Genomic DNA, 11,950 nt, shown 5'->3' with positions numbered 1-11,950 from the left:
TGATAATGCTATAGGGGGCTCTGATAATGCTATTAGAGGGGGTCTCTGATAATGCTATAGGGGGCTCTGATAATGCTATAGGGGGTCTCTGATAATGCTATTACAGGGGGTCTCTGATAATGCTATTACAGGGGGTCTCTGATAATGCTATAGGGGGTCTCTGATAATGCTATAGGGGGCTCTGATAATGCTATTAGGGGGGGTCTCTGATAATGCTATAGGGGGCTCTGATAATGCTATAGGGGGCTCTGATAATGCTATAGGGGGCTCTGATAATGCTACTACAGGGGGTCTCTGATAATGCTATAGGGGGCTCTGATAATGCTATAGGGGGCTCTGATAATGCTATTACAGGGGGTCTCTGATAATGCTATAGGGGGCTCTGATAATGCTATAGGGGGTCTCTGATAATGCTATAGGGGGTCTCTGATAATGCTATACAGGGGGTCTCTGATAATGCTATAGGGGGCTCTGATAATGCTATACAGGGGGTCTCTGATAATGCTATAGGGGGTCTCTGATAATGCTATAGGGGGCTCTGATAATGCTATAGGGGGCTCTGATAATGCTATAGGGGGTCTCTGATAATGCTATAGGGGGCTCTGATAATGCTATAGGGGGCTCTGATAATGCTATTAGAGGGGGTCTCTGATAATGCTATAGGGGGCTCTGATAATGCTATAGGGGGCTCTGATAATGCTATAGGGGGCTCTGATAATGCTATAGGGGGCTCTGATAATGCTATAGGGGGCTCTGATAATGCTATTACAGGGGGTCTCTGATAATGCTATAGGGGGCTCTGATAATGCTATAGGGGGTCTCTGATAATGCTATTAGGGGGGCTCTGATAATGCTATAGGGGGCTCTGATAATGCTATAGGGGGCTCTGATAATGCTATAGGGGGTCTCTGATAATGCTATAGGGGGCTCTGATAATGCTATTACAGGGGGTCTCTGATAATGCTATAGGGGGCTCTGATAATGCTATTAGAGGGGGCTCTGATAATGCTATAGGGGGCTCTGATAATGCTATTACAGGGGGTCTCTGATAATGCTATAGGGGGCTCTGATAATGCTATTAGAGGGGACTCTGATAATGCTATTACAGGGGGTCTCTGATAATGCTATAGGGAGTCTCTGATAATGCTATAGGGGGTCTCTGATAATGCTATTAGAGGGGGTCTCTGATAATGCTATAGGGGGCTCTGATAATGCTATAGGGGGTCTCTGATAATGCTATAGGGGGTCTCTGATAATGCTATAGGGGGTCTCTGATAATGCTATAGGGGGTCTCTGATAATGCTATAGGGGGCTCTGATAATGCTATAGGGGGTCTCTGATAATGCTATAGGGGGCTCTGATAATGCTATAGGGGGCTCTGATAATGCTATTACAGGGGGTCTCTGATAATGCTATAGGGGGCTCTGATAATGCTATTAGGGGGGGTCTCTGATAATGCTATAGGGGGTCTCTGATAATGCTATTACAGGGGGTCTCTGATAATGCTATAGGGGGCTCTGATAATGCTATTACAGGGGGTCTCTGATAATGCTATAGGGGGCTCTGATAATGCTATAGGGGGCTCTGATAATGCTATTACAGGGGGTCTCTGATAATGCTATAGGGGCTCTGATAATGCTATAGGGGGCTCTGATAATGCTATAGGGGGTCTCTGATAATGCTATAGGGGGTCTCTGATAATGCTATAAGGGGGGTCTCTGATAATGCTATAGGGGGTCTCTGATAATGCTATTAGGGGGCTCTGATAATGCTATAGGGGGTCTCTGATAATGTTATTACAGGGGGGACTCTGAGGGGGGCTCGTTGTCGCTCCTAATGGGGTTGTGTAGCAGGGGTGCAAAAGACACACTCGGGTGCAGATACGATACGCATCACAATGCTCACTCCGATACACACAATGGTCCTGCCAGGTTACTTTGCCTGATGCTTCATAAGATCAAATGATCATTAATGACTGTTCTGTTAAAAGGCAAAACAGTTGGGTTATGTAGGGATACCCACTATAAATCCCATTGATTCATCAGTCAAGAACAATTTGTTCCATGCACCGTGATCCGCCCGATGTGCGCCCCTATTACAATACACGATCCATCTCCTAAAGGAGCGCTACACCCCTGCTGCTCACGGCTTGCCTTTCCTTTTCTCCGCGGTGCCGCTCTCATGCAGGTTACGGGTTAGCGGGGAGCCCTTCCTGCACTCTGCACAGCATGCTGGGTACTTACATGCCTCGACGGGCTGGGTTTTCTGATAGGAGGACGTTGGTGCCTCCATCTCAGTGAAGGAGGCGGCGCCCTGTTAAGAGACACAGAGGGGCGGCTCTTACAATCATCCTTGAGGGTTCTATCCAGGCTAAATAAATACATTTGAATTAGAAATTTGACAGACAAACCCCAGGGAGGCAGAGATTGGGTCAGATCCCTCAGAAAAGTTTTCACTTTGCTGCACTATACTTTGCTATGCTTTTTATAAGTTGCAGTTAGAATGGAATAGTAATGTGTCACTGCAAAGGAACTCCTGTGTTATTGTTGTTATTGTATATTTGGAAAGTGTTGTGTTTCTTGATGCATCTTTCGCTACACTTATCTGATGTAAATATGTTTTTATATTATACAAATATATATATATATATATATATATATATATATATATATATATATATATATATATATATATATATATATATTTATTTGTATGTACACGTATTTGTATCCCTTTTTGCTACCTGTCTTCCCTGAAAGTCACTGTCAGCGATTAAACTGTTTATGCCCGCAATGAGGATCTCTGCCCACCAGGTGTCTCAACCGAAATAAACACTGCAATTAAACATCTGGCCCACTGGGTGTCACCATTACCCATGTGAAAGAAATTAGGATTTTCCTCTCAATTCAGTCCTATTTCTGGTTAGGGAGGGAGGGCTCTATCCTGTAAAACTGTAAATGTGTCATGCTAACATGAGGCTTCCCTGTAGTTCATAGCTAGTTCTCATATAAACCCAGGTGACAAAGACATTGGGGATGGTGCCTTTTTGTGCCCACTGTGCCATGGTTCGATTTTGAGGACTAAGGAGAAACAATATCATACAAACAAAAACAATCGAGCAGCAGCAATCTGCACAGCGTGGGCCTGTTTCTGAGCCACGCTGTGAATACGCCACACATTTTCAATACTGGAAAGGCACTGTATTTTTGCATGGTGTGTGTTGCAGTTTTCCCCCTATGCTTTTCCCATAGTTTCTCCTGGTTTGCCATGTTTATTAACATGCTTTCCTCTCTGTGCTTTACAATGCATACCTATGCTTTACCATGCTTTCACTATGCTGTATTACACTTTGCTGTGCTTTTACTGTGGGAGAGTTTGTATGATGCACCCAGCTCCACTCTCCTGACGAGACCCCAGCCCTGGGCTCACCTTATCCATGCGGTCTGTCTGCACGCCATAGCGCCCCCCAAAACCCTTGGTGTAATCTGGAAGACAGAAGGTGAGAGGGAAAAAAGCAGGGAGTCACTATCACCGTGGAGAAGACTTGGTCACCCTCTTCAAACAAGAAGAGATTTCCATACAGGGTCACTATCACCATGGAGAAGACTCGGTCACCCTCTTCAAACAAGAAGAGATTTCCACACAGGGAAGCTAGCTCCATGGAGAAGACTCGGTCACCCTCTTCAAACAAGAAGAGATTTCCACACAGGGTCACTATCACCATGGAGAAGACTCGGTCACCCACTTCAAACAAGAAGAGATTTTCACACAGGGTCACTATCACCATGGAGAAGACTCGGTCACCCTCTTCAAACAAGAAGAGATTTCCACACAGGGTCACTATCACCATGGAGAAGACTCGGTCACCCTCTTCAAACAAGAAGAGATTTCCACACAGGGTCACAATCACCATGGAGAAGACTCGGTCACCCTCTTCAAACAAGAAGAGATTTCCACACAGGGTCACAATCACCATGGAGAAGACTCGGTCACCCTCTTCAAACAAGAAGAGATTTCCACACAGGGTCACTATCACCATGGAGAAGACTCGGTCACCCTCTTCAAACAAGAAGAGATTTCCAAACAGGGTCACTATCACCATGGAGAAGACTCGGTCACCCTCTTCAAACAAGAAGAGATTTCCACACAGGGTCACAATCACTATGGAGAAGACTCGGTCACACTTCAAACAAGAAGAGATCTCCACACAGGGTCACTATCACCATGGAGAAGACTCGGTCACCCTCTTCAAACAAGAAGAGATCTCCACACAGGGTCACTATCACCATAGAGAAGACTCGGTCACCCTCTTCAAACAAGAAGAGATTTCCACACAGGGTCACTATCACCATGGAGAAGACTCGGTCACCCTCTTCAAACAAGAAGAGATTTCCACACAGGGAAGCTAGCTCCATGTTCCCATGCTGTCATATGAAATCAGAAGACGCACATTCTAACTGCTGTTCAATCTCAGCACACAGTTAGCCCTTTCAGGCATGAAATACTGAAAATAGCTGAATAAAAGTTTTTGGACTCATAATAAATATGCCTGTCATTGACATTGTTTCCGTTGATTTATATGGGGTAATAAAAGGCATCCTCACATGAAGCTGTGATGCATTTGCATCTTTCCATGCATCCCCATATAAAGAGAGAAGAGAGGGTTTTTTATTCGTCCCCATATGAGGTCGCTGTGCATGAAAGGCTTCAAACAGTTTATCAGCACCATGAACTGCATCATGGCTTCTGCTCGGTCACAGTCTATGTAAGATATTGTTTTGAACTGCATCACTTCCCCCTCGGTCACAGTCCATGTAAGATATTGTTTTGAACTGCATCACTTCCCCCTCAGTCACAGTCCATGTAAGATATTGTTTTGAACTGCATCTCTTCCCCCTCGGTCACATCTCTTCCCCCTCGTCCATGTAAGATATTGTTTTGAACTTGTCCATGTAAGATATTGTTTTGAACTGCATCTCTTCCCCCTCGGTCACAGTCCATGTAAGATATTGTTTTGAACTGCATCTCTTCCCCCTCGGTCACAGTCCATGTAAGATATTGTTTTGAACTGCATCTCTTCCCCCTCGGTCACAGTCCATGTAAGATATTGTTTTGAACTGCATCTCTTCCCCCTCGGTCACTGTCCATGTAAGATATTGTTTTGAACACTTCCGCTCGTTCTCTTTGCGTCTCTTGTAAGATATTGTTTTGAACTGCATCTCTTCCCCCTCGGTCACTGTCCATGTAAGATATTGTTTTGAACTGCATCACTTCCCCCTCGGTCACAGTCCATGTAAGATATTGTTTTGAACTGAATCACTTCCCCCTCGGTCACAGTCCATGTAAGATATTGTTTTGAACTGCATCTCTTCCCCCTCGGTCACATCCATGTAAGATATTGTTTTGAACTGCATCTCTTCCCCCTCGGTCACAGTCCATGTAAGATATTGTTTTGAACTGCATCTCTTCCCCCTCGGTCACAGTCCATGTAAGATATTGTTTTGAACTGCATCACTTCCCCCTCGGTCACAGTCCATGTAAGATATTGTTTTGAACTGAATCACTTCCCCCTCGGTCACAGTCCATGTAAGATATTGTTTTGAACTGCATCTCTTCCCCCTCGGTCACTGTCCATGTAAGATATTGTTTTGAACTGCATCTCTTCCCCCTCGGTCACTGTCCATGTAAGATATTGTTTTGAACTGCATCTCTTCTCCCTCGGTCACTGTCCATGTAAGATATTGTTTTGAACACTTCCGCTCGTTCTCTTTGCGTCTCTTGTAAGATATTGTTTTGACAGTACAGTGCTGTGAAGTCTCTTTGCATCTCTTGTAAGATATTGTTTTGACAGTACAGTGCTGTGAAGTCTCTTTGCATCTCTTGTAAGATATTGTTTTGACAGTACAGTGCTGTGAAGTCTCTTTGCATCTCTTGTAAGATATTGTTTTGACAGTGCAGTGCTGTGAAGTCTCTTTGCATCTCTTGTAAGATATTGTTTTGACAGTACAGTGCTGTGAAGTTTCTTTGCATCTCTTGTAAGATATTGTTTTGACAGTACAGTGCTGTGAAGTCTCTTTGCATCTCGTAAGATATTGTTTTGACAGTACAGTGCTGTGAAGTCTCTTTGCATCTCTTGTAAGATATTGTTTTGACAGTACAGTGCTGTGAAGTCTCTTTGCATCTCTTGTAAGATATTGTTTTGACAGTGCAGTGCTGTGAAGTCTCTTTGCATCTCTTGTAAGATATTGTTTTGACAGTACAGTGCTGTGAAGTCTCTTTGCATCTCTTGTAAGATATTGTTTTGACAGTACAGTGCTGTGAAGTCTCTTTGCATCTTTTTTTTTTCTTGTGCTATTCACTTGAACCAATTTCACGGTGTCCATTCAATCGGTTATTAAATGCATCCCACCTGCGCAGTCAGTGTGCTTGACTGTATTCTGCAGTGCTCCTTGTCCTTCATTGCTAAAACACGTCCTGCGTGACTCTGCGCTTCAGGACAAGGGTTACAGTCACAATAACATATTGTCCATCTGCTCCTTGGACCTGTGCCAGAAGCCCCTTGATTTAATCTGGGCAGGAAACAAACTGTCATGGTTCTGCTTTAACTGCCTCTCAGACAAAGCTCTTTCCTCTCTTCCACTTTCATTGTACAATACATACAGAAGAGCCTAGAGCTTCAAACAGTAAAACCAAATGAACAACAGCAACCGCACAGATATTACCCAGGCAAGCCTCTCTCAAACACACAGGCAGCAGCTGTACCAGCACCGTGCTGCCCTACTCTACCCTGCCCTACCTTTCTGGGACTCGTGTTTCTCTGTCTCTGCCTTGTAGTCGTACCCCAGAGCTGCTTTATCCACCTTGTCTCGCTCCACACCGTACTTCCCTCCAAAGCCCTTTGAGTAATCTGAACAGGAGAGAGAGGAAGGGGGGGGAGAGATGGTGGGGAACAAGAGGTCACAAACAGTGCAGGGACAGTCTGTCTGTAAATCCACACATATATTACAAAGACAAGCCGCTCACACAGATAAAGATAGCAGCTGCCCTGCACTACCCTGCCCTGCCCGAAGGGGGAGCCCCTACCTTTCTGGGACTCGTGTTTCTCTGTCTCTGCCTTGTAGTCGTACCCCAACGCTGCTTTATCCACCTTGTCTCGCTCCACACCGTACTTCCCTCCAAAGCCCTTTGAGTAATCTGAACAGGAGAGAGGGGGAGGGGGAGAGAGAAAGGAAACACATTTCACATTGTCCTCACCCTGGTGTGGTGGGGGGGAACATGGAGGTTACCAACAGTACAATGTCTCAGACGTGACACAACACGTCGTGCCTGTTGTCTGTGTGTGTGTGTGTGTGTGTGTGTGTGTGTGTGTGTGTGTGTCTGTCTGTCTGTGTGTGTGTGTGTGTCTGTGTGTGTGTCTGTCTGTCTGTCTGTCTGTCTGTCTGTGTCGTGTCTGTCTGTCTGTCTGTGTGTGTGTCTGTCTGTGTGGTGTCTGTGTGTCTGTCTGTCTGTCTGTCTGTGTGGTGTCTGTGTGTCTGTCTGTCTGTCTGTCTGTCTGTGTGGTGTCTGTGTGTGTGTCTGTCTGTGTATGTCTGTCTGTCTGGGTGGTGTCTGTGTGTCTGTCTGTCTGTGTGGTGTCTGTGTGTATGTCGGTCTGTCTGTGTGGTGTCTGTGCGTCTGTCTGTCTGTGTATGTCTGTCTGTCTGGGTGGTGTCTGTGTGTCTGTCTGTCTGTGTATGTCTGTCTGTCTGGGTGGTGTCTGTGTGTCTGTCTGTCTGTGTGGTGTCTGTGTGTATGTCGGTCTGTCTGTGTGGTGTCTGTGCGTCTGTCTGTCTGTGTGGTGTCTGTGTGTCTGTCTGTCTGTCTATGTGGTGTCTGTGTGTCTATCTGTGTGTCTGTGTGTCTGTCTGTCTGTCTGTGTGGTGTCTGTGTGTCTATCTGTCTGTGTGGTGTCGGTGTGTCTGTCTGTCTTTCTGTCTGTGTGGTGTCTGTGTGTAAATCCACATTAACTCAGAGTAAGCATTACAATTCGTCATACCTTTCTGTGAGGCGTGCTGCTCCACCTGCCCCTTGTACTCAAAGCCGACGGCAGACTGTGAAGGAGGAAAGCAGACAGGTGTGGAGAGTAGAGGAGAGAGGTGGAGAGAGAGGAGGAGAGGAGAGGAGAGGAGAGGAGAGAGGAAGAGAGGGGAGGAGAGGAGAGAGGTGGAGAGAGAGGAGAGGAGAGAGACAGAGGAGGTGAAGAGAGAGGAGGTGAGGGGAGAGCAGTTGCACCAGTGAAATATATCTGTCAGAACATTATATGAGTCCCTGATAATATTGCCTGTGGTTATTACTAAACACCAGTGAATAATGTAATCGCTAGTTGTACCTTTTCCAAGTTCCAAATCAAAACAAACACATGCTTTAACCCTTTTTTATGCAGTAAAGATTTAATGCACATTAGTGCTGAACTCCTGGAAGAGGGGACTATACTTATGTCTGTGCTGTTCCTCAGTTCCTTGGCAGGGATTCAGGAGGGTCTGGCTGTATCCATGTATAACAGGGTCCAGCCTGTCAGGGTCCCTCACCTTGTCAATGCGATCCTTCTGCACCCCGTACTTCCCCCCGAACCCTTGAGCCGCGTCGGTCTGAGAGGAGTGCTTGTCCACCTCTGCCACGTAGCCGTGCCCCATGGCAACCTGGGAGAAAAACAACAGCAATCTGGAGCTGTGTCGGAATTCAGACATCAGAGATCAAAGAGCAAACAATTACACAGAACTACACAGCCTGGATCACACAGAACTACACAGCATCCATCACACAGAACTATACAGCATCCATCACACAGAACTACACAGCTTGGATCACACAGAACTACACAGCCTGGATCACACAGAACCACCCAGCATCCATCACACAGAACGACACAGCACCCATCATACAGAACTACACACATTCCATCACACAGAACTACACAGCATCCATCACACAGAACTACACAGCATCCATCACACAGAACTACACAGCCTGGATCACACAGAACTACACAGCCTGGATCACACAGAACTACACAGCCTGGATCACACAGAACTACACAGAACTACACATCACACAGAACTACACAGCATGGATCACACAGAACTACACAGCATGGATCACACAGAACTACACAGCATCCATCACACAGAACTACACAGCACCCATCATACAGAACTACACACATTCCATCACACAGAACTACACAGCATCCATCACACAGAACTACACAGCCTGGATCACACAGAACTACACAGCCTGGATCACACAGAACAGCATATCACAGCACCCATCATACAGAACTACACACATCCATCACACAGAACTACACAGCATCCATCACACAGAACTACACAGCATCCATCACACAGAACTACACAGCCTGGATCACACAGAACTACACAGCATCCATCACACAGAACTACACAGCATCCATCACACAGAACTACACAGCATCCATCACACAGAACTACACAGCATCCATCACACAGAACTACACAGCCTGGATCACACAGAACTACACAGCCTGGATCACACAGAACTACACAGCCTGAACTACACAGCATCACACAGAACTACACAGCATGGATCACACAGAACTACACAGCCTGGATCACACAGAACTACACAGCATCCATCACACAGAACTACACAGCCTGGATCACACAGAACTACACAGCATCCATCACACAGAACTACACAGCATCCATCACACAGAACTACACAGCATCCATCACACAGAACTACACAGCCTGGATCACACAGAACTACACAGCATCCATCACACAGAACTACACAGCATCCATCACACAGAACTATACAGCAGCTATCCATCACACAGAACTACACAGCATCCATCACACAGAACTACACAGCATCCATCACACAGAACTACACAGCCTGGATCACACAGAACTACACAGCATCCATCACACAGAACTATACAGCATCCATCACACAGAACTACATAGCACCCATCACACAGAACTATACAGCCTGGATCACACAGAACTACACAGCATCCATCACACAGAACTATACAGCATCCATCACACAGAACTATACAGCCTGGATCACACAGAACTATACAGCATCCATCACACAGACCTATGAAGCCTGGATCACACAGAACTAAACAGCACCCATCACACAGAACTATACAGCATCCATCACACAGAACTACACAGCCTGGATCACACAGAACTATACAGCATCCATCACACAGAACTACACAGCCTGGATCACACAGAACTACACAGCATCCATCACACAGAACTACACAGCCTGGATCACACAGAACTACACAGCATCCATCACACAGAACTATACAGCATCCATCACACAGAACTACACAGCCTGGATCACACAGAACTACACAGCATCCATCACACAGAACTACACAGCCTGGATCACACAGAACTACACAGCATCCATCACACAGAACTACACAGCATCCATCACACAGAACTACACAGCATCCATCACACAGAACTACACAGCATCCATCACACAGAACTATACAGCATCCATCACACAGAACTACACAGCATGGATCACACAGAACTACACAGCATCCATCACACAGAACTACACAGCATCCATCACACAGAACTACACAGCATCCATCACACAGAACTACACAGCATCCATCACACAGAACTATACAGCATCCATCACACAGAACTACACAGCATCCATCACACAGAACTACACAGCATCCATCACACAGAACTACACACACAGAACAGCATCACACAGAACTACACAGCCTGGATCACACAGAACTACACAGCCTGGATCACACAGAACTACACAGCATCCATCACACAGAACTATACAGCCTGGATCACACAGAACACACAGCAACACAGAACTACACAGCATCCATCACACAGAACTACACAGCCTGGATCACACAGAACTACACAGCATCCATCACACAGAACTACACAGCATCCATCACACAGAACTACACAGCATCACACAGAACTACACAGCATCCATCACACAGAACTACACAGCATGGATCACACAGAACTACACAGCATCACACAGAACATCACACAGAACTACACAGCATCCATCACACAGAACTACACAGCATCCATCACACAGAACTACACAGCATCCATCACACAGAACTACACAGCATCCATCACACAGAACTACACAGCATCCATCACACAGAACTACACAGCCTGGATCACACAGAACTACACAGCATCCATCACACAGAACTACACAGCATCCATCACACAGAACTACACAGCATGGATCACACAGAACTACACAGCATCCATCACACAGAACTACACAGCCTGGATCACACAGAACTACACAGCAGAACTACACAGCATCCATCACACAGAACTACACAGCATCCATCACACAGAACTACACAGCCTGGATCACACAGAACTACCAGCCTCACATCACACAGAACTACACAGCATGGATCACACAGAACTACACAGCATCCATCACACAGAACTACACAGCATCCATCACACAGAACTACACAGCACAGAACACAGAACCACACAGCCTGGATCACACAGAACTACACAGCCTGGATCACACAGAACTACACAGCATCCATCACACAGAACCACACAGCATCCATCACACAGAACTACACAGCATCCATCACACAGAACTACACAGCCTGGATCACACAGAACTACACAGCCTGGATCACACAGAACTACACAGCCTGGATCACACAGAACTACACAGCCTGGATCACACAGAACTACACAGCAGATCACACAGAACTACACAGCCTGGATCACACAGAACTACACAGCATGGATCACACAGAACTACACAGCATCACACAGAACTACACAGCATCCATCACACAGAACTACACAGCATCCATCACACAGAACTACACAGCATCCATCACACAGAACTACACAGCATCCATCACACA

General features: G+C 46.0%; 1 protein-coding gene across 4 annotated transcripts in view; it reads right to left on the bottom strand.

Annotated features, from left to right (window-relative positions):
* Window positions 1-11,950, bottom strand: part of LOC121317963 (hematopoietic lineage cell-specific protein-like) — a 39,337-nt gene that overhangs the window by 13,223 nt on the left and 14,164 nt on the right. For 3 of the 4 annotated variants that reach the window (XM_041254062.1, XM_041254064.1, XM_041254063.1), the window contains exons 5-10: window positions 8,568-8,678; window positions 8,036-8,090; window positions 7,084-7,194; window positions 6,797-6,907; window positions 3,430-3,485; window positions 2,244-2,313 (exon numbers count right to left, since the gene is read on the bottom strand). In XM_041254062.1, the coding sequence (XP_041109996.1) occupies window positions 2,244-2,313; window positions 3,430-3,485; window positions 6,797-6,907; window positions 7,084-7,194; window positions 8,036-8,090; window positions 8,568-8,678 (514 nt within the window). The remainder of the gene's footprint in view (window positions 1-2,243; window positions 2,314-3,429; window positions 3,486-6,796; window positions 6,908-7,083; window positions 7,195-8,035; window positions 8,091-8,567; window positions 8,679-11,950) is intronic. The other variant, XM_041254065.1, reaches the window with a different exon arrangement.

This window comes from Polyodon spathula, chromosome 7 (assembly GCF_017654505.1).
Source record: "Polyodon spathula isolate WHYD16114869_AA chromosome 7, ASM1765450v1, whole genome shotgun sequence".
Classification (NCBI taxonomy): domain Eukaryota; kingdom Metazoa; phylum Chordata; class Actinopteri; order Acipenseriformes; family Polyodontidae; genus Polyodon; species Polyodon spathula.
The sequence above is the reverse complement of the archived record's forward strand: the minus strand, read 5'-3'. Positions and strand labels throughout refer to the sequence as shown.